The 24,975-nt window shown below is 33.8% G+C and overlaps 1 protein-coding gene across 1 annotated transcript in view; it reads left to right on the plus strand.

Annotated features, from left to right (window-relative positions):
- The window catches only part of SGCZ (sarcoglycan zeta), a 461,347-nt gene that overhangs the window by 312,218 nt on the left and 124,154 nt on the right, over positions 1-24,975 (plus strand). The window contains exon 3 of the mRNA XM_077848954.1: positions 22,689-22,776. Coding sequence (XP_077705080.1) covers positions 22,689-22,776 — 88 coding nt within the window. The remainder of the gene's footprint in view (positions 1-22,688; positions 22,777-24,975) is intronic.

The following is a 24,975-nucleotide window of genomic DNA, read 5'->3' on the forward strand; positions in this document are numbered from 1 at the left end:
TCCTGGAGACCCAGGATCGAATCCCACGTCGGGCTCCCGGTGCATGGAGCCTGCTTCTCCCTCTGCCTGTGTCTCTGCCTCTCTCTCTCACTGTGTGCCTATCATAAAGAAATAATAAAAAAAAATTTAAAAAATAAAAAAAATAAAAAATAAAAAAATAAAAAAACGAAAATGGAAAAGTTTAAGTTTGGATTCTCAATGTCAAATTCACCAAAAAAAAAAAAAAAAAAAAAAAAAAAGAGGGAGAAAGTTGCAAAATTGGGAGACTGCTGGTAGCAGCAGTTGTTCACTTGTTTCTAGGCAGTAACAAATGCTTTAAAAGCAGATGTGGCTGAGGAGCATCCATTGGAGAGCTGAGGTTCTAGGAGGGAAAAAAAGGAGACTTGGTGCTTAAAAGAGCAAGCCAAGGTATCTAAGTCCTTAGCAGAAAGCTGAACAGAATCAGTTAATAGATTGGACAATCATGTGGGAAGTTAGAGAAGAAGCTGTGGAGTACAAGAGACATGAGTCTTAGGTTTGCTCCAATACTTAAGCAAAATTGTGATTCCAAACTTTCCCTCTCGGAGAGCTGTATTTCTAAATCTTCCATGTTGGTTAAATGAGGCATCTCCTCAGAGTAATTTTTCTGACCTTGCTGGATGTGAAAATACCTAGATGTTCTCATGAAGAGAACATAATCATATATTAGAGTTTATATTGACCACTTCATATTAATCAGTAACAGATGAAATTAATCTCACCTGAAAGTTTTCAAAGTATAGATAATCCTGGTGATATATGAAAAATTTCTAAGGAATCTGGTTCCAAATTATCTTAAAATTGTAGTTATTAGTCAACTCTCACTTACGACTTCTCATGAAACTACCTTATAAAGCCTCCATTCACAGTGGCTTTTTATCCACTTTACAGAAGAAAGCACAACCCTCATACAACCCAATCTTAGCTGACATAATGCCCAGAAGTTATAAAAACCCTTCTTCAGACAGGAAGAAAGGGATAATTTGAAATACTGTTTTAGGGAAGCATTTTTAATTGACTAATCAAGGCACCTTAAACCCATTTGGCTTCCTGTCTTTTCTTTTGTTATAATTATTTCTGTGCAGCCTGCAGGTTGGCCCCTATCAGGATGCTCCAGATTCAGAAAAATGGAAGCAATGTAGCTTTTAAAATGTCACTGGAATATTTCTCAGGACCATCTCATTTCCCAAAATACTTAAAAAAAACTCACACAAAATTTTATATGATCTCTTTCAGATGTAGTCTCTATTTGAAACAAAATATGAAAAACTTTTATGAAAACATCATCAAATATTTATTCCACTTACAGCTATTCTTCATTTTATTTTACCTTATAAAATGTTTATTATTTTTCATTTCCTGTTAGCAAAGAATACTTATTAAGGCAGAATTAAATATTTAAATGTCAACTAGATGTATATGAGAAAGTATGTTCTTTCTTGAGGGATACCCAGGAAAAGTGTTTGAAGATCACTGACCTAGTCAAACCTCGGCTGCCTCCAGGGGTGTTGTGTCCGCAGTCAGGTGGCCTTCTACTCATTAGGCTTTATCTGTACATGCACTGGGGTTGTTGAAATTCACAGAATAATGTCATGACACCTTGTCCTCCAGGACTTTTGACTTTGACTTGGTACTTGCTACAGTATCATCAGAAATTTCTCGGTCAGAGAGATCAATGACCCAAAGGCAATCTATGTTATGGAGATCATCTGAAAGTTGAAACTGAATGTTTAGTTATGAGGGTGCATCAGAATCACCTTGTGAACTGTGTAAATACACAGGAGCTCCACATGATATTCCAGGGTCTGCATATATTTCTAATGGAATATGTAATTGAGAAGTAACCAAAAATAGTATGAAGACAAGGAAGCCAATATGATTCTATTTCTGGAAATTTATCTTGAAGAAATACAGATTTGCACAATAATTACAGTATAAGAATATTTATACCAGAATTACTTAGAATAGCAAAAGGTGGATATCCTTTAATATCCAACAGTGGAATTATTGATTAAATTAATATATTGTGATGAAAGATTTTTGAGCTATTGAAATCATATTCCCAAATAATATTGATGTTTGACAGTCTTTACAGCGTAATGTTATGGTAAAACCTTAACTGATCTCCAATAGTTTAATTAACCCCATCATTATGAAAAGAAATAACATTTGTGACTGTATATTCATAAAGAATATGCAAGCACAGAATGTTCAGAATTGTGTTAATTATATAGAGTTGAATTATGTGTAATTATTTTAATACTCTTTTACCTTATTTTTCATTCCCTATTAATATTGTATGAGTCATGCAAACCTGTAAATATACTTAACATATATACTCAATAATTTGAAATAAACATAGTTAATTATGCACATTCTGCTCATTGTAGTCAAATGTTACATTCTATTATTTAATATACTTCAAGCATTCAAATAGGAATGTTTATTATAAGAATATTTAATTACATAACTACTGATTAAAGAATGAGAAGAGGGGCACTTGGGTGACTAAATGAAGTGTCCGACTCTTAGTTTCACTTCAGGTGGTGACCTCATGGATGAAATCCAGCCCTGTGTTGGGCTCCATTCTCAGTGGGGAGTCTTCTTGAGATTCTCTCCCTCTGTCCCTTCCCCCACTCGTGTGTACTATCTCTCTGTCTTTAAAATAATTAAATAAATCTTTAAAAAATAATGAACAAGAGTAATAAATGCAAATGTGCATACAGTTTTAATGTAATAGTCTTTGTTCTACATCTTCCTCACATCTAAAAACACACATATATAACCATAAAAAAAATGCATTTATCTTATGATATTAAAAGCCAGTGATAAAATTAACAGGTTTTACAAATAATATACATAACTGATACTTGTTAAAAAAACTATTCCTAATCTTAATTATTACATCAAAAACGAATCATGAGAGGCTATCTGCAAATTTTTAATGAATGCAGTAATTTTGTACTGGATTATAGCAAATATTTTAAAGAAAGCCAGTTTTTCAACTTGAAATCTGGAAAGTCATGTACAACAATAGTACCTAGCAAAACGAAAGGCAGTAGAGAAACATATATATATATATATGTAATTTCTATATGTCTTATCTACACCAATCCCAGTATTGTGCTTTTTATTTTTGGCATTATTTTTTTTATTTTTGTCATTATATTTTAGCACTAAAATTTTTATTTTTATTTATTTTTTTAAGATTTTATTCATTTATTCATAGAGACACACACGCACAGAGAGAGAGAGAGAGAGAGAGAGAGAGAGGCAGAGACACAGGCCTTAGAAGGAGAAGCAGACACCATGCAGAGAGCCTGACTCAGAGAGCCGGACGCAGGACTCAATCCAGGGTCTCCAGGATCACACCCTGGGCTGCAGGCGGCGCTAAAACGCTGTGCCAGCAGGGCTGCCCATCACTAAAATTTTTAAAAATATCATAGTAGGTATTAGCCACTGTAATTTTAGTCAGTCGGCAGAAATATGAACAATAAGTTAATTTCCCCAAACTTTAAAATAAAAGGAAATTAAGCTAAAACTTTATTTCATAGAAGTATAGAATTACATGTTTTTAAATGCTGAGCTGACCAATTTTTGAAGAGACTAAATTTGTTTCCTAGCAACAGGTATAAAAAAAAGAGGAAGAGAAAATTCACACTTTCAACAGAGAATATGATGTAAATACAAAATGAATATGTAAATAAAAGCTGTGGAAGACTCTTAAATGTATACAACAATTAAAATGGAAATATTTTAGATCGCTGAACCCAACCTCCTCACTATACAGAGAAGTAAAATGAGGCCCTGAAGAGCTTTTACAAATGTTCCATCTTTACAATCCCATTGCTCCTCATTAATCACCATGGCCTCCTTGAAGCAGCCGGAGTAAAGCAGTGGCAACAAAAAATCTGTCATAGCAGCAAGCAGTGAAGAAATTAAATGTATTATACATAACAGCATCATGAGACTATATGATTTCAATAATGGAAGAATACAATGGAAATGGCTTAGTTGTTTAAACTGTCTATATCACATGATCTTTTTCCAGTTCATTATCACTTTTCCTATCAAAATATCAGCAAAACTCATCCTATAATATAGAATAGTAGCACTATTAGACAGACTGAATGAATAAAATATAATGGCAATGCTCATGTTCACTGTTCTTATCCCATGAGCTTTTGCTCATTGATCTTATATTCATTTTGAGGTCCTTTATCATCTTATGAAATGTAATGTAACCTTCTCAGAACTACTTAGCATTGGAACTGTCACTTGATGGACACATTGTACTCCAGTGTGCATATTGTCAAGCATATTGCTTAGATCCATAATATACTAAAAATTATCAAAATTACCTGGAAAATGGGAAAATGTTAATGGGGCATTTTCTAACACATTCATTAAATTTCAAATTAAATAAGAAAACAAAGGCATCTTAAGACAAAACATAAAATGATATGCTCCGTAAGCCTTTAAGGTCTGAGGACTCACTTAAACTCCTTTTTTTTTTTTTTTTTCTAAGTCCCTCCACACAAGCCATTTAGATATTCACTGAAAGAAACTCAGTATAGATCTTCATAATGTCATTCAACATCTTCCCTACACCACTTTAAGGGACTGTGGTATAATAATCCCAGTGTTCTCTTCATGATCAGTGGTCTATGCCACAACTCTGTTTCTGAGGTATACTTAATTCATTTCATTTTTAACTCATCTACTCAGACTTCATGAATTTTACTATCAGTTGCTTTGACCATAGACAACTGGAAGGGTTTCAAGTGACTCACATTTGCTTAAGATCCAAACTCAGTAGAATGGCCTATCAGTTCCCCCATGATTTCTTGACTCTTCACTAAGTTTCCTGTCACAGTTTTCTCTGTGACATAGAAATACATTTATTTCAGTTCTCCATTTTTGTTGTTGTTGTTGTTGTTCTGGCTTTACTTGGTCTCTTTCCACTACCACAAATGTTTTTCATTTTTTTCTTGGGTCCCTACATTCTCCTGGCTACTTTCTACACATTATTTGGCATTCAGTGCAAACATTATGTCTTGAAGAAAACCTTCCTTAGCCATGTCCTTGTGTATTATTAGGTGAGTCATTTTAGTACTCCCATAGGACTTCGTAAAACATTGTATTTTTTCCATCTTTTGTATTCGTGGTATTTTACTCATTTCACTCATTGTATTTCTTTACTCTATTGCATTACTGTCTTACTCACCAAAATATAAGACCCTTACAGACTAGGACCATGCCTGTTATAATTATATGGAAATAGTCTCTGTCTCATGGTAATGGATCATATTTTGGTTCAATTTATAAAAACTGGTAGTATTTCAGACTTTTGCACTTTCTTTAGCCTGTTTCAAGAATTGCAAGACTAACAAGGACTAGATAGTATTAGCACTGGCCAAAATATAAATAAAACTGCTTGGTCTTTGAGTTTCAGCCACGTCTATGAAAGAAATAATTGTTTAATCCTCTTTAAAAAAATAAATGGGGCAGGCACATATATAAATATGATATAAACCTAAAATGACTTAACAGAGTATCAGAAGTGAGGCTCCTACTGCAGTGTCTTTGGTTTTCATAATCATACTAGGTATTCAAGGTTGGCACCCAAAAGGAGTCAGAGGAAGTAGCCTGGGACAGGAGTTTAGATAAATATATAGTGGTCTAACCTAATTCCAATATAGTCTTTCTGGCCTATCCATCCCTTTTAGGATATTCTGAGAACTGTCTTAAAAGTGCCACTTAGAGGGCAGCCCGGGTGGCTCAGTCGTTTATCGCTGCCTTCAGCCCAGGGTGTGATCCTGGAGACCCGGGATCGAGTCCCACTTCAGGCTCCCTGCATAGAGCCTGCTTCTCCCTCTGCCTGTGTCTCTGCCTCTCTCTCTCTCTCTCTCCCATGTCTCTCATGAATTAATACATAAAATCTTAAAAAAAAAGTGCCACTTAGAATCATACCCTTTGGCTAAGTTTTTATTTATTTTTATTTTACTTTTAAAAATTTATTTATTTATTAGAGAGAAAGAGAGCACAAGTGGGAGGGGCAGAGGGAGAGGGAGACCTCATAACCCTGAGCTGAAAGCAAGAGTTGGAAGCATAATTAGCTGCACTACCCAGTGCCCCAAGGCTAAACTTTTTAACAATATGATGGTTTTGAAGATTTGGGATAAGTAAGAAAGGTTTATGTATCTTAAGTTCCTAGGATTTAGAGACTGATATAAAAAATATCCTTTTCTTTTCTTATGGACTTTGTCAGAGATAGGACACAAACATGAAAATACAAATCTTCACAGTAGTAGTATTAATGATCTTTTAAATCTTTTCAGAAGAGTAAAACACAGTACTGTGCCCTTCTGTGTTTTTTTCTCATAAACTACTACACTTTAATTTGCGTTCTACAATTAGTTTAAGAAAGTTTCAAAATGTCATTATTATTATTTTTACTATGTAGTGTTTAGGAGCACCACCAATTTCATTAGACACAGAGCACAATAATAAAAACAAAACAAAAGGAAAAAATATTCATGTTTTCATATGGAGCATTTCCTGAATGAATCCATCTTCTTATTCTTCAGGAAATGCTTATTTAAGAGAAAAATAGCTTTCATTGTTTTAGCCTAGTGCATTTTTTAGACATTTTAAAATTATCATTGATTTGATGAAGAAAATGGATGTTCATTCAATTCTTGGTTGATGGAATGGAATTTATATAGACTTCTACTAATTGATAACCATATGATCATCCAAGGAATAATGTTGTTATATTTCAAATTCTCTGAAGAACTGTGTCCTATCATCTCTGTGAGTGCCTCTTTCATCATGTTTCAATTGATTAGGGTAGGACTAGGATACACATAATTTACTTATTTTGATTTCAATGTGTTCAATAATAACACATCTTTCAGGAGTATTTTTACCTTGAAAATTCAGTGATTTTTCTTTAATATTACTTTTGCTTTCCCCTTCTGGGGGTTAACTGACTCCTCTGACAGTCTTAAAATTTCTTGTTGACTTTTAATATATTCTTTGTATTCTCTAAAGAAAGAATCTGTACCCCCATGAAACTGAATAATTTATTTGACAATTTGTGGAGACTGTTACTCTATCCTAGGGTGAATACTCAACTTGAAAAGGGTTTGATCATTCTTTTATCACCCTTCAATTGTTGGTTTGGTATTCTTAGCATTACATTTTGGTCAATATATTGACAAGTAAATTTAAGAAAAACTATAAAGCATCTAGTTGTCCAAATAGGCAGCTTATACTTGGCATTGAGCCAAGTGAGCCGATTGGCTTTGCATTGTTTTACAGAGGGTGATAAAATTTTACGCTTAGCAAAACTTTTTAAGGGAGTAAACTCATTATAGACCTTCAGTTTCTAGATAGATAGATGATAGATGATAGATGATAGATAGATTAGATAGATAGATAGATAGATAGATAGATAGATGATAGATAGATAGATAGATAGATAGATAGATAGATAGATAGATAGATCCTATATGCCTCAACTTCCAAAGAAGTTACACTACATTAAGTCACCCTATAATAACAAGAACATATATTATCAAAATATTTATTTACTTTAAAAATTTATTGAATCTATTTGTTTAGAGAAGGACTTTCTTCTTTAAATATTTTACTAAGTATTATTCTACTCATTTCAAGTACCAGCTCAGTTAGCTAGCTATGTGTTAGAGAGAGGTGAGGGAATACAATTCTGCTTGAGCAAAGCATCTAATGGCTTAAGAACGTAGTGAAATTTGGGATGCCCAGGTGGCTCAGTGGTTGTGCATCTGCCTTCAGCTCAGGGCATGATTCCAGGGTCTCCAGATTGAGTCCCACATCGGGAGCCTGCTTTTCCCTCTGTGTATGTCTCTGCCTCTCTCACTGTGTCTTTCAGGAATAAATAAATAAAATATTTTTAAAAAAGTATTTAGTGAAGTTTCATTTTGTAAAATGTATCTTTGTTTTCTAAAGGAACATAGCTTGGTTTTTGCTTAAACATTTCTGTGGGCTTACTTCTATTCATGTGTCCTTTTTAATAAATCCAGTATAACTTTTACATATAGTGTAATTGGAATACTCCACGACAATCTGAAAATTGCATTTGTTTTGTAAAATGTGGTATTTCAAATTCATATACTGAAGGTTACATAAGGCTAAATGTCTTTTCATAACATAAGTGCTTAAAGTATAGAAGGTAAGGTTTTAGCACACTCTGGAATCAAACACAAAGATGCAGCCAAGTATATGTCATGATGATGGTTAGGCTGCTTATTGAACATTTTGCAAGGTTAAAAGCCTGCTCTCTGCTTTTGCATTATGGTGCATTATTTAGAATGTCTAATGATTTTTAGATGTTAGGTTGCCAGCATGAAGAAGGCAAAGGCATGTCGCTGCAATAGTTTCTATAAACTGACCTATTTCTCATTTATTTCTATCATGACTTACATAATTTTCACACTTGAAGATCACAAAAGTTTGTCTGAATTACCTGAACATGTGGAAACTAGTTTAATGCCTGTTTTCCCTGCTTGCAGGTAAACTAATCATTGGCATATTGTATTGATCCAGTGAAACATTTATGTTATTTCATGTTATATTGAATGTACTCTGTAAGAACTCACTATCACTAGATGAATTTTGAATGCTGTTTATTACTTGATATCATCTCAGCACTTAGTTTATTTGGAGAAAGAGTAAGCCTGTTGTTATAATTCTTCCTATCTTGTCTGTTAATTTCCTGTACCTATAACCTCTAAATCTAGTGTTAATCTAGAACCTGTTAACTAACCTTGGTCATTTAGAATGTCAAGTGGATCTCTAAAAGAGTTAGTCTAGGGTTCAGAATTATCCTTTCAGTGTGATTTTAACTTTGTTTTAATACATAATTAGAAGGTTCCTGGGAGATTAGGGATGTAGACAGCATGTGTAGAAGGTTTCAATGTAGAGAGAATTAATGCACTGGTCCATATTTGTAATGAAATATGCCAGACTAATGATTAGTGGTGTAACTTGGTGTCCAGAAAAACTGAATTGAAATAAAACAATGTCCTTTTCTTCCTCATAAGAACATACGTACTTTGTAATTATTTCCATTATAATCTTCATATGTGGATAAGATAGTATTTTGCTAAAGTTATCTTAACAATATGTAAATGATTGCTTAATACTCATATTCACTGCTAGGATATAAGGTAATCCTTTCAAAAATATAACATGATCTAGTAATTAATGGCACTATTTTTTTTAATAATACAACCTTACTGCTTTGGATGGTTTATATTTTAAAAGCCTAACTCTGGGGCACCTGGGTGACTCAGTAGGCTAAGCAGCTGATCCTTGGTTTCAGCTCAGGTCATGACCTCAGTGTCATGAGATCAAGCCCCACATGGGACTCCACACTCAGCAAGGAGTTGGCTTCATTCCCTCTCCTCTGCTTCTGCCCCTCCCCCACTCAAGCTCTCACTCACTCTCTAAAATAAATAAATCTTGTAAAAATGAAAAAAAATAAAAGCCTAGGTTCAACCAAAATGTCTACAAGATTCTTATTTCAAACAGCTACCAAAAACCTCTGCCATTTCATTATTTAAAAGATATTGAAGGGCAGCCCGGGTGGCTCAGCAGTTTAGCGCCGCCTTCAGCCCATGGCGTGATCCTGGAGACCCGGAATCGAGTCCCACGTTGGGCTCCCTGCATGGAACCTGCTTCTTTCTCTGCCTGTGTCTCTGCCTCTCTCTCTCTCTCTCATGAATAAATAAATAAAATCTTAAAAAAAAGATATTGAAGGAAGTTATCTTTTTATTGGTCTTGAATATGTAAATATACCTATCTATCCTTATCTATGTCTATGTGTATTTAAATCTGGATTTCTGGTGTTGCTTGGTATCAATTTAAATTATCACAGCATTTATTATCTCCTGTTAAATATGTGCTTATGCATATTAACATGATTTACTTATGATGCATTATTTTTCTATTTATGCCTTATTCATTCCAAAAAGTATAATGAAAATAACAAAAATTTGTGAAACTGTAGCAACATATAAACAATAATGCCATAAAAAGCAGGATTGGACATTTTTTTCTCAGACTTTAAAAGGCCATATAAGATTCTGTTTATAAATTTTAGTGCCCAATTTAACATTGTGTTTAACTTTATAAACACTTAATATCCTTTTGGAAGAAGTACCATTTTAGTAAAAGCATAAATATTTTATGTTTTGCTCCTCTGTGTTTGCTTTTCAAATAGCATCTGTCTTTTATTTTATATGGAAAATAGAACAATTAAGAAAAACTGTAATACTTTTTACATGTAAAAATGACTTCCAAAAATCCACAGATTTCATGTCACAAATTCTACACTTTAATAGAAAAAAATCCCTTTAGTCCAATGTTCACTAATATTAAATTGATTAATTTATTACATATGGAAGTTTTTAGCTGTTTCTATAGGCTTAATATAGATAACTTACTCTGCAAAATGTTTTCTAATTCTGTGATTTAAAAGTACTTTTTGAATAATGGATCAACTTTGAGACACCGATAAAGATTGCTTTCTTCAAGTATGAATTCCACTAATCTTTGTAGGAAATATTATTAAAATTTATTTTTAAGAATGACTAGCAACCAAAATGAACAGTATGTGCTCTGCTATTATCATATACAATGGATCATAGTTGTTTATGACTTCACTGGTAATCTTGCAGTGTATAAACTCTGAATTTGCAAACATTAGTCCTTCACACAGGAGCACATACACACACATGCATCCTTACTTTTTAGAAGGATCTGATGTTTCCAGATACCTGCTTGTCTAACTTCAGGTCACTCACCATTCTATCCTTAAAAATAAGCATAGTTTATTTTACATTTATTTCTTCTCACCTCTCCTCTCTATACTTAAAGCTGCTTCTTTTTTTTTTTTTAAAGATTTCATTTATTTATTCATGACACACACACACAGAGAGAGAGAGAGAGAGAGAGAGAGAGAGAGGCAGAGGGAGAAGTAAGCTCCATGCAGGGATCCTGATGTGGGATCCACATCCGTCCAGAGACTCCAGGATCATGTCCTGGGCGGAAGGCAGGCGCTAAACCTCTGAGCCACCTAGGGATCCTGACTTTAAGCTTCTTTTGTATATTTTTGAATAATAAGCTTATTTTTATGTAAAAATGGTATATAATGAGAACTGTGACTTCTAGTAGATTTGCGGACTCTCTATCCTAAAATAAAGTCCCACACAACCTATATGTATATGATTGAATGTTTTCATTCATTAATAGAGAAACCATAAGTTAAAAAAAAAAAACAAAGAAAAAAGAGAATTGAAAAGATAAGAGGCTGTGAAAAGTGAAATCAGAGTTTCCCATAATAATAATTAACTATACCTATAACTTCAAGCCATGGGAATTAAGAACCAGCTGAATAGCATAAGAAATATCAGGCCATTACAATTACAAATACTTTGTCCTTTGTAAATTTGTAAATGTTGTCCTGCCCTCTTGAATTCATATCATCCCAGATAGGCACGGTCCTCCAGTGTCTAGCAGGAGCAAACACAAATCTTCTCCAGAAGGATACTTCCTTACTCCAGGCCCCTGGAAATTCTTATATGTTAACCATGGGCTAAACAACAAATGACAAAATCAAATGACAAAAAGACAAAAGAAACAACAAAATGACAAAAAGAAACAAAACGGGAATGGGCCAACACAAGACAAATTCAACACAAACAATGATTCCCTAACTTAGCTCTCTAAATTATTTCTGCAATTAGAATTTTCAGGTACAGAATATTGAAATACTAATATAATAATGTTTAGGAAACAACTGGAATAATAAGAGAGGAAATACAAACAACATGTCAAGTTAACACTATATTTAAAAATCATTCAAAGATAGAATTATTATGATATTAACATTATTTTGAAAATTATTGGGTCCGTAGTTGCTAAAACTTTAAGATCTGAAATCCATCAGAGACTCTTTAGGTCAGAAGTCAGTAAACTGTGTATGCAAATGTCTGCCTTTTTTTTTTTAAATGAGATTTTAGTGCAATACAGACATGTCCATCCATGTCTTGCTTGAGGCTACTTTTGAGCTAAAGAAGAAGATCTGAATAGTTGCAACAGCGACTGTGTGATCTATAGAGTCTAAAGTATTCACTATGTGTCCCTTTAAGAAAAACTTTGCTAATCTTACCTCTAAATGAAACCATTTTGATTAATTACTCCTAAGAGAAAAATACACTGTTAAATATCTCTGTTAAGTGTATCATTTAACAAATCAATCTGTAGCATCATAATGTTCTGAAAGTTTATCAGTGTTATGAGAAATGTCAGTATGATTATTGAAGGAGAGGAATGTGGAGAAAATTTAAGACAGGGAGGGAGGGCACTGAGGTGGGGTGGCCTTGGGTGGACACACTGAGATGGTCACCTCCTTCTAGAAGAAAATGAAGGATACTGTATCAGAATAGGCATACTCCTATTAACAAATAATTCTGGTATCTCATCAGTTAATTCAAATACAAAAATGATTTATCTGTCAGTTCCCAATCAGGTAGCATTGATAAGACTGGTGTCCCAGACCCACACAGCCATTTAGAGGCCTAGGTTTTCTCCACGCTTTGTGCCACAACACCTGAGGCCTGAAACAGAAAAGTTAGCATGCGGCTGGCAGGCTTTGGTAGTTCAGGCCTACAAATGTCTTATATCACTTCTGCCTGTATTTCCCTGACTACAACTTTGGTTGTATGGCCATACCATCTACAAGAAAGAATAGAAAACATTGCCTGACTGCTGTGTGCACAGGAAAAAAATGTCACGGGTTAGTGTTTCCCATGGAGGTTGGGAAGCAGAGGGCAAACACATCCTAATTTATAAATCTGTGGGTTAAACATAGGCTTGCCATGCTGTGGGGAATAGTTCAAAACTAATTTTTCTGAGACAGCTGCAATTTTCTGCTTGATCTATGGGTTCAGGCCACACTGTAAATATAGAAGCTTCTAGGGGATCCCTGGGTGGCGCAGCGGTTTGGCGCCTGCCTTTGGCCCAGGGCGTGATCCTGGAGACCCAGGATCGAATCCCACATCAGGCTCCCGGTGCATGGAGCCTGCTTCTCCCTCTGCCTGTGTCTCTGCCTCTCTCTCTCTCTCTCTGTGACTATCATAAATAAATAAAAATTAAAAAAAATATATAGAAGCTTCTAGTAAGTAGCTCTCTATTCCTACACCTCAACCAAACAGATCCCATACTATTCAGTCATCTGCAGATAAGTACCATGGTATCACTTGGGAGATTGTTAGGCATGAAGAGTCTCAGGCTTCACCCCAATCTGAATGTAGAAAGATCCTCAGATGATTTGTATGAGCATTACAAAGTTCTAAGAATCAGGTTAGAGTAATTTCTGTAGTCCTGTCATGTGCTAATTGGTCTGACATATTCTAGATGTTCACTGACCACAGATGCTTAGGTTACCATTTTTATACAGCAAAAAAAGTATAATTAATTTCACATTTCTTCTAGCCCAAAAACCTGTTGTCATTAGATTTTCTTGTTAAGAGACCAAGGGAATAAAAAAGAGAGACCAAAGATTATTCCTTATATTATCTTAACATAAAAAAAAAAAATGTCAGAAGCTTGAAAGTGCTATTGTCCTTTGAAAAAGTAATCCCAGGGATACTTTCTACCATTTTATTTAGTTGACAAAGAAAAGATGAAAATTGCTATAGGTTTTCAAAGTAATGATTATACAAATTGAGTGAGGATTTATTCATATATATACATATATATACACACATATATCTATATATATGCATATATTTGCACAGTTGTCTTATCAAAGGTATAACCATAGTTAGCAAAATGTTTCAAAACATGGAAAATCATAGATAATCATACAATCACAATACATGCCATCTAAGGGTCAGTTTTATGCCTAATATTCATATACATATTTCTACCATGTTCCTTTAGTAATTAATATGGATACTATATTAGTCTGGATTCTCCGGAGAGTCTATATATAGGTTTTTGTGAGATAAATCAAATACAAAAATTATCTACACAAAAATTATAACCTATTATAGGTTTTCTTTATCTTTCTCTCTAAAATATATGCATTATTATATTATTTTATAATAATATGTATAATTATATATTTATTATAAGGAATTGGCCCACATAGTTATGGATGCTAAGAAGTCCTAGGATCTGCAGTAAAAAAGCTGGAGACCCAGGAGAACCAATGGTATAGTTCTAGTCCAAGTCTAAAGACCTGAACCAGAAGAGCTGATGGTATAAATTCTACTCTGAGTTTGAGTAGAAAGCAGAAGCCTGATGTCCCAGTTCAAAGACATTCAGGCACAAAGAACAAATTATCTTACCCATCTCTTTTGTTCTATTTAGGTCCTTGATGGATGTGAGGCGAATACACATCGAGGCAGGCAATCTGCTTTATTCAGTCTACTAACTTTAATTTTAATCTCATTCAAAAAAATCTGACAGATACACCCAGAATAATGATTAACCAAATATCTGGGTACCCCTGACCGCATTAAGTTGATATATTAAAGTAACCATCACAGGTACTATAATTGTGTTGTACTTATTTAATTTTATAACCAAATGTTTTTCTTATTAACTATTTTGTCACCCCATTATCTTTTGTTACTAGGGAAAAATGTTTGTCATAATCATATTTCTGATTTCTCTCAGCTGTTTCAGTAACAGCATAGATGCACACGCATAGGCATGCGTGCCATATACACATAATCAATTAAAAGTTGGTCCTATTATTTTGGATACTAGAAGTGCTTCATCAACCAACTAGAATTTAAGAGAAAGATTTGTTGTTATTGTTCTTGTTGTTTTTCCTGTTTTTAACTAGAAGAAACTTAACTAATAAGAATGAAGACATTTCTAAGTGAAATCCAAAAATTATTTTTCTTTCACATTCTCTACCCCATTCCCTTCCTCAACATAGGCATTTTTTTAAATATTTTAAGAATGCCCTTCTTTAGTGCCAATTTCAAGCAAGGTAAAAGAAAAGCAATTTAATTGAGACATACCACCTTGCTTAACTCTCTATTTTTCCTCATCTTTTGCATTTATATGAGATAAAGTCTGTTTCATTTACCAACACTTATGTAGCATACCCTGTAGTATTTCATTACAAAAAAAGTAGGAAAGCGGGATCCCTGGGTGGCGCAGCAGTTTGGCGCCTGCCTTTGGCCCAGGGCGCGATCCTGGAGACCCGGCATCGAATCCCACGTCGGGCTCCCGGTGCATGGAGCCTGCTTCTCCCTCTGCCTGTGTCTCTGCCTCTCTCTCTCTCTCTCTCTCTCTCTCTCTCTGTGACTATCATAAATAAATTAAAAAAAAAAAAAAGTAGGAAAGCTTTGTATTGTCCTTGTCCTGAAATACTTACTAATTCATCATTGGTTAGTTCCATTTCTAGAAAACTTAAATAGGTCCTTGTTCCATATAAATAAGTGATTTAAGAGGATTGATTCTCTTAATTTTTTAGGGCATATGAACCAGTTAAACAGAAGATACTTGCATATACTCTGAAGTTTCTTTCTGCCTGTCAGAGTGAGTACAATTTATACATTCTAGTGAGGCAACCCCCAGTCTCCTTTACCTCATCAACTGGGGTAGACGTCATTAAGGCTCTTGTTAGGCAGAGAGTGAACAAAAGGTTGGCACCCTCAAACTCCTGGGAAGGCAAAATCAGCCTGAAGAAACTGAAAGAGCACCTAAAAAGGCAAAGCAGGAACTCAACAAAGAGATGGAAAGAAGAAACTATTTCCCTGGTGCAGTGAATGTCACCTGAGAATTTAATGTCACCTGGTTAAAGCAACAGTGGCCTTTCATTGATATGGATCTTTATGAATTTAGGTAAAGATAATACCTTTCCCTTTTAGGATACTGATTCAAGAAGCATTCGTTTTCTAAGCCTATCCATGGATAAAGGTTGAGTTGGAACAATTTGAATGATAAACAGTGGCATGATCTCCGAAGGTTCCCTGTGAATGGACCTTGTGTGCAAAACTGCTCCTGGTGGCATTATTGTGAAGACACAGTCATCCATAGCAGTTGGGATAAGGTGGCCCTCAGGAGGAGTATGTGGAGACTACTTTGTTTACTGTGTGGCTTTACAGAGGCAAGAAGGAGCTAGAAGAGCCATCCTAGAAGTCATAGGTCATTCTCACAAGATATTCCTTATAGTGACCTCCATGCCTTAATAATTTATAACAAAAAAAAAAAACTAATGAAAATGATGCATTCTCAATAAAAGTATTGGAATAAAGTATTGTGCTTCTGTAGAAGCACAGAAAAGCTGATTGGTGAATCTATGCTCTCTCCCCTTCACTACTTCATATTCAGGTTAAGATGTGAGCACTGAGAATTTAAGGAAGTTAATTTAACATCTGTAGATAAGATTCCTTTTCATGGTCAGTACTTCTGCTTTGCATTCTGAAGGAAACAAAATTTCAAGTAATTGTTTTCTTAACCAAAAAATTAAAAAATTGCTTGTTTTTCAGCTTCTTAAGTGGATCAAATGCTTAGGGAAAGGGATGAAGTCTGCCTTGTGCAGAGATAATGACTATAAATCACATCATAATGTGATAGGACTTGTTCCACATACATGGTTTTGTAGAAACCTTGCTGTGGTGGGGAAAAAAGTTTGCAAGAGCTTGGTTAAGTTCTGTGTGGCCTGAACACAAATGCAGGCAAACACAGGTAGCCCGAGTGCATTATATTGTAAATGTGCTCACTTCAATTCATTCACTCAGCAGACATTTATTGAACATGAACTAGGTGCCAAGCAGGACACAAACTATGCGTTCAGAAGATTGCATGTGTAAAAGAAAATGACAACACACTGTGCTTTCAGGACAGTCCAGTCTAACGGAGGATATAAACAAAGGAACGATCAAAACAAAGCAAGGCAAAAATCTTGTGACAAGTACCGTGATAGACATCAACGCTGATTGAGAAACTGGTGAGTGGGAGGTGGATTTTAATTCTGGAAGAGCACGGATGCTTCACAAGCGATCTAACTGTGAGCTGGAACTAGAAAAATATCTATAATTTTGCCAATTATGGAGAAGTGGATAAGAATTTCAGGCATGGGGAACATAAGATGAGAAGGCACGGAAGTAGCATACTTTCAGAAACATGGGAAATTTGTGTCATTCTGTCTGGTGAAGGGGTATGAAACCAAGCTAGAAAACAGAATTGGATCATATTATAAATTAGTATCTTATATGTTAGGAATGTGATTTTTTTTCTCCAAGCTGGGAATAAGGAATCAGTAGATGTTTTTAGTTTGTTTTGTTTTAATTCCAACATGCCAATGTCTTTAAAGATGTTTTAGAAAAATACCATTGGATGTGAAGAATTAATGTCAGGAGAATGTCGTTGTTGCAATGTGAGTTATGAGTCAGTTACGGGGATGGTTACACAAAAAACAAGAAAGGGATATTGAAGAGACAGTTCTAACATAGCTGATTGAATATTGAGGAAAAGCAAAATAGAGGATTTGGGGAGTGATATACGCTTATTGCAAATTTATAACATTTCTGTCAGTGAAGATGAGAAACTTCACCTGGTAAACCTCAGGCCAAACTGTATAAATTCGAGAATGACATGTCAAATTCATGCCATTTGCACCAAACACGATGGATCATTAATTATGTTCTCTCTCAGTATAGCAAGTAGGGAGACTCTCATAAGTGATACATTCTAAAATATGTGTATAGAGGGCAGTTCAGGGTCATATACTCTTGCTCTAGAACCTGAGAAAACAAAATAGGGCAACATGAACCAGACTCTTACTGAAACATGGATGATTGGCAGTGCAGAGCTCACGTCTTACATTCCAAGACAGTGTATGTGTCAGATTGTCCTTTTAGAGATTGCAGTGTTTAATTTTAAATCATGCTTTCTTCACTTATGTTTTAAACTTATTTTCACATTTTGGTATGACATTGTAGAAAGCCTAGAGTTTAATCACCACCAAAGAGGCAGTGTCTCAGTGGGAGATTCTAGTTCAAATTGCTGGGTTCAAATACTTCGTCTGTAGGTTATTACCTGTGTGATTTAGAGCAAGTGACTTATACTTTCTTTATGGAGGTTTATTCATTTGCAAAACAGAAGTGATAGTAGCTGGTACTATTATTAGTAGAATACTATAATTACAGTGAGGAATAAATAATAAATGCAAACACTAATAGTTCCTTTAGCAAAGGCTAGCTACTAATTGAAGTATTTTGTGTATATGGTCTCATTAATTCCTTATAAAAAGCCCCAAAATTCTGTGTTATTGCCCTATTTGCAGATGAAGGAATCACAGTACAGAGATGTTGAATGATTTGCCAACCCAAGCAGAAGGTGTTTGGCAGACTTACCATTTGAACTCAAACAGGGGGTGCACTGTCTGTCTTGCAACCTGTTTAGTTTTTGATTCTTTCATGGGTGGTTTTATTTTAAGCAACTGACAATATGAGTTCATACCTGTAAAGTGTTTAGAATGGAGTCTGGCGCGAGGAAGTGCCAGTAGGTGCTAGCTGCTGCTCCTATGACAACTATATCTACAACTTAATAGGGGTGAAACGACAAGTATCTGAAGCTGAAATGCCTTCTATACATACAACACCTAATATGTGCACAAAAACTGATGTGGAGATCAGTAAAACTGATACTTTGTGAGAAAAGTCTCCATTACAACAGCTTACCACTAGTAGCATTCTCTGGGTTTTTTCATTGTTTTGTTTTTGTTTTTTTTTAAATTTATGTGGTTATTGTCTAGCTTTATGTGGTAGGTTATGAACTCCAGAAGAAAAAAAAGTGAGTATCTCTTGTTTCTGTTGTTTTACCCAGTAACTAGCAAATAGCTGGACACACTGCAGGTAATCAGTAAATGTTTAAGATAAGCAAATGAGAAGAAAAGAGTCTTTTTTTTTTTTTTTTTTACCTTAGTCACTTGCACTGCCTCTGACAAAAACATTGAAATAAGAAATATTGCATTATTTTCCTAAAACTATTAGTAAGGTTTCATTCAGGCCTTTGGCATAAAGAAGGTGTGCATGATGAATCATAAATGGGGGCTTTCAGGTCCCCTTCATGGTACCAGTTCTTTTCTCCCTGTCTCCAACATGCTTGTCTCAAGAGTAGCTAAGAAGGCAGAGGGGTTTCTGAGAGTTACAGCCAATATGCCAGGCAGCTCCAAATCACTGTGATATACCCACCGTAATACCTGCCATAAGAAATCTGTTGGTTTTGGAGAGCAGATATTTGAATCAAAAGATGAAGCCTTTTATTTCTCCATAAAGATATTTTTATTAGTATATTGTGCGGAATAATACACCACCTACTTACTTACCCTTACACAGAATTTAGTATGTCTTATTCCAACTCCATCAGACGATACTACCGAATCAGCTTCTTTCCTTTGTGTTCAGCAAGAATAAGCTCTAACAGTACTGCTAGGTTTCTTTTAATGTCTGAAGTTGGACCCCAGCTTTCAAAGTCTTGAAATACAAGAATGTTATGCCAAGGACTGTAAGGAGGGAATGTAGAGCAGAGAGTGGAAAGCAATGATTCCTTAGTGGAGATTGAGATGAACACAAGAAAGGAGATATAAAGCATTCTTAAATGTCACTTTTTTGGTACTAATTTTTACTTAAATGAAAAGTGCTTAGTATTAGATTTACAGATGGATAATGATTGTATCTTCTTTAGGTATTGCTATCATTTTTATCATGTGTTTTTATCACATATGTATATTTTAATTAGTACAGGGTCATCCATAAGCCATGGTTCTAAGCCCCAGAGATGTTATTGTACTGATATATAATGCAGAAAATGATACTGTGATTTTTCAGTGAAGATGAACTCACATGCATTACATTTCGTTTAACAAAACTAATTGTTGTCTTTAAGTGTTTGTTCATTCATTCATTCATTCTTTCTTTCTTTCTCCTGTTCAATCTCTACCCCCAATTTGGGGCTCAAACTCATGACCCCAATATCAAGAGTTACATTCTCTTCCATTTGAGCTAGCCAGGCACCCCAATAGTCACTTGTTTTGATTCAGTTAATTTTATTTTAACAAGTCGGTATAACATAATAATATATTAATGTCCATGTGACTACTGCATAGAGAATTGTTCATTACCCTGATAGGTACGTGATTCGAGTTTTAGTAAAAACATTGCTACTTTTATCATAGTGAAGTTTAAATCTGGATATAAATATTTAATTCTGAAGGGAAATTTAGTGGACTCATGTTAAGAGAAGGAATGAATGCCAAGGGGAGAACCTCATTTCTATGGTTATGGTAAGAGAAAAGTAGATTGAAATATTATAAATAAAGACATATAATGATTAAACTTTCACTTCCAGCTCAAGTCTAACTCTCTACTAAGTCAGATGAAATTCTTATTGCCTTTTATAAAGGACTATTCTCTCATCTTAAAATATTTAGTAAGGCAATAATTATTTTAATATACATACATTGTTTTGAAATTATACAATGTTAAAGGTTATGCTTTTTATGCTATAGTTCACAGAAATTTAGGCTTAGCAAAGCAAATAAAAGCATATACTGTCATCAACTTTTAAAAATCTAAACATTCGTTACATATTTTATTTCATAAAAATATTAAAACAATCTGAATTAAATTTCAGTCAATATATTTTTATGGTATTTTGAACTACAAGCTACTTTATAGGCATCTGCTGTTTCTTCCTTTCACATTAATTTTATTTGATTCAAAACCCCTTTTTAAATGTGTGAGTTACATGTAATTAATTCTACTAACATAAAATAGAATTTTTGTGTGCTTTTAAGAACCATGTTCCTTGTGCAGTATCCTTACTGGCTATAATCGTATACAGTCCTTAGTCCATTGCCTATACTGTAACCAGAATTTGAACATATTGTTTGAAAGGAAAGATGGAATTAATTTAAAATACGTTAGATATTTTCAAAGATGGATGTCTGTAGTATAGGAATACCTATGGAATAAATGGACTAATTACATTTTTGGAAACTGTACAGATAACACTTTTGATTTGTAGCGCAAGAAATGAATTATGGTAATAAACATAGAGAATGAAATTAACTATAGTGGCTTTTGTCCAATCAGGTCTCACTTTACAGAATAAATGTATTCTTCAAAATGTGGAAAATTTATTTTAAAAAATCAAATCTTAGTTTACACAGAGTAGCAAAACTTACTTTAAAATAAAGCTCATGTGTGCATGTGTACGTGTGTGTGTGTGTGTGTATTTCTTTATTCAGTGCTTTGCATCTAGTCAGATGTGGTACAAATCAGCTTTAGGAAAAAGCCTATAAAGTCCGTCTATGTATATCCAAATCACGAATCCTAATCATGAAAATTTTTATGTGGTTTGTATATAAAAGCATTTGTGTGTTTACATTGACATAGAAGTGACATATCACCTAGGTGTAAGGATGGTATTGGGAGAGATTTTCATAGAATTTTATTACCTGGATTAAAAGCTCCATGAGGGCAGGTATTGTTCTCTTTTGATCACTAAACTGTCTCAAACCTCTAGGACATTACAGCATGCACAGTGAGCACTCAATAAATAGTTGATGAAGGAATGGATGGACAGTTTGTAAATGATCACCCTCCTTATGTTATAGATCATAAAAATGAAAATTTAGGCAGCTGTAAGTTACTTGTCTTATGTAGTGGTGGCAAAAGGCCAATATGCAGGTTCCTAAGGCAGTGGGTATTATCATTCAATAAATTATTTCACTGTTAAATTAATGATAAAAGTAAACATATAGTCAAGGTTAAATATTCTAAATGAGAACTTCCAGGCAAACATCTTACATTCTTATATTCTATATACCCCCTATATAAACCATTCTGTGATTTACAGGGCATTTCCACATAAGGTAAATAAACAAGTTAATATCATTTATTATGAAAATTTACTTACCCACTTGGTAAATACCTAGTAGATTTTTCAGCAGTATGCTGAATAGTGAGGATATAATTGTATGCAGATGACTGCCATGGTCCCTGTCAAATGGACATTTCCTTTTGTGACATAAACAAACAAAACTAAGTAAACACATACGTATGCAAGATAAATCTGCCTTGTGGTAAATGCTTTGAACAAAATAAATGGAGACTGGGAGTTTGGGGATTGAATGCATTTGTTGGGGAGGCAATTTTGATAAAATGACATTTAAGCTGGGATCTGAAAGTTGCAAATTCAACTTAAAAACGAACTTCCTCATTTGGGTAGGGTCTAAAACATCTCCATAGGTAGGCATATATTCCATTGGGAAATGGAGAGGGGAGGAGTTACTATCCTGTACGTTGTGCTGACAATAATCGGTGGAATTGGCAATTACTGCATCAAATAGTTAATGTCCATTTTCTGAAGTGGAAACATCCCTACCCTGTCAAGTAGTCATTATGAAACACTCATATTGTTTTATATTGTTTAGTCAGTGTTTGGGATGTTAAAATAAATGCTTAATATAAAACAAGGAAATAGAATTTTGGTAATACCCAAACAAATGCAGTATAGTTGTATATATTAAATTTGACTCTATTTCTATTTTTATTTGATTTCTTTATTTTATACATGTTTCCCAGGATAGTCCACTGGTCTTACAGTCTGACAGGAATGTAACAGTCAATGCAAGGAATCACATGGGGCAGTTAACTGGACAGCTGACAGTAGGTGAGTGCTTTGGGGGTAAAGGTTGCTCAGACCATCTTACTCCATTTAAAACTTTGTGTGATTGTTTAAATTAGGGAAAGCAAAAGTATATTATTTCTCTAATATAAAGCTAGACATTCTTTTTCATCCCAACTATCTTGCATATGATTTTATTTTTCGTAAGTTAATTATGGTTTCCTCTATTTGGTAGTTCTTACTCTTGTTAATATGTTACTATAAGACAATTATATATATTTTGTTGTTATTACTCTTGAATTATGAAATGCACCAGTTTCCTAACAAATATCTTCCTAGTGTATGTTAAGTTATAGTAAACAGACTAAAACACATGAGATATAACATCATGTGTCTATGTATCTTTTGTTTTAGGTAAATAATTTTCTAGGAAATATTATCTGCTAATGTAAATTAGAAATGACTTATTAAATGAATATAATAAATCCTAACTTACCAATTACTTATAAAGTTGGTGTTGAGAGTATTTATATTTTAAGATGTTTGAGCTTTAGAAGTTATAAATATGATAATGATAAAATATTATTAATGTTTTCTCATTATTGTCAAATATTAGTGATTCATATTACATGGCATTATTATTTGACTCCATTTTTATAAGAAAACAGACAAATAAAAAGTCAGTTTTAATTATGTAAAATAAATAAAATATGTGATTTGTGTATAACTATAAAATATCTTTAGAATACTGAACTTTTTTGTGGGGAAATTACCTAATATTGATAATATATGTGTGTATATAAAAGTATATTATAAATAGTAAATTACAGTCTTGAGGAATGAGTTTTCCTTATCTTAATGAAAAATTAATGAGCACCTTAATACAAATATATGCTTCCAATAGTTCTTTTTAAATTACACAAGAACATGGCATGTGAAGAGTGAGATTTATAAGCATTAATTTGTGTCTACTCACTTTGTAGGTACATGAAACACTTTCAATATGCTATTTGCTTTAATGAAGCCAAAAATACAATTTATATTTTAGTATATATGTATTTCCAAAAAATATAATTGTACTTTATTTGTAATAACTCAATTTTATTTGACATAATGTTCACATCATAGAAGTTGGTCATTAGTCATCAAGAGTCAAATAGTGGAGGATAAAAATAAAAGGAGGATAAACTGAAAAGTTGAACAATAAATATCAATGGGCAGAGTTAGTTTTGTTTTACTTTTTTTTTTCTTTTCTTGGTACTCTCTCTCATTTAAATTTCAGTCACACTCAATCACGTTTGGGAAATCCAGAATAGCTGCTATGTGGGTCCTGTGGCATAATCATGATAAGAAGGTCCATAATGTCACATCTATAACATCATCTCAGTAAAACTTTAATGCTATTTGGATATTAAATAATTGCAATGTCATTGTTCTAAATATTTACTTTTAAAATCTGCTTTAAGTCACAATCTTATGCTTCATCTAAAATCACGTATATCAAAAAAATAAAAATAAATAAAATCATGTATATCATTATAATTCTCCTTATTTAATGCTCAATAAATTTTGGAGAATAAGTTCACTGCTAGAAACTGCTAACTTTTAATGTCAGAATCATTTACTCATCTTGGATATCTTCACTTCCATTTATCAGAAATCAGTGACATATCCAAATTATATAGAAACCTTAATTACAGTCTGTAATCTCTCATTTTTCTGTCTTTCTTCATTACTTCTTCAAAGCTTAGAGTTATGGCTGCCTTAAATAAGTTTTACTATATGATAATAAGACTGTAATTTGCAATAAATTAAACAAAGTGATACTAAGACTTAGTACTAGTTTGTTTTTCATAATTCACAATTTGAGGATTAAACACCACATAAAATAAAAACCATTATAGACAGCTTCTGCAGGAGAGTTGACTCTTTGGTTTCCTCTGAGGTCTGAGGTCCTACGTTGCCCAAGGGGATTCACAAGAGACCCAGTCAGGGAGTGGGCATATTGAGTGGCAGGTATGTTTTAGTACTGGTCCTGTGCCTTTTCTAGCAGCTGTCAATTAGCTATATACACCTAAAATCAAATCTGTTTTACTTGTGATAAGAGAAGTTGTACTTGATGAGAACAATTAGGCATTAAGATTCTATAAGGAGAATATTTTTGTTGTTTCCTCAGGATTTTGAGTCAATATACACTAATAATAAAGTCCATATACTGAAACTACCATTTAAAAATACTATAAG

The sequence above is a fragment of the Canis aureus genome, chromosome 15 (assembly GCF_053574225.1).
Source record: "Canis aureus isolate CA01 chromosome 15, VMU_Caureus_v.1.0, whole genome shotgun sequence".
Classification (NCBI taxonomy): Eukaryota; Metazoa; Chordata; class Mammalia; order Carnivora; family Canidae; genus Canis; species Canis aureus.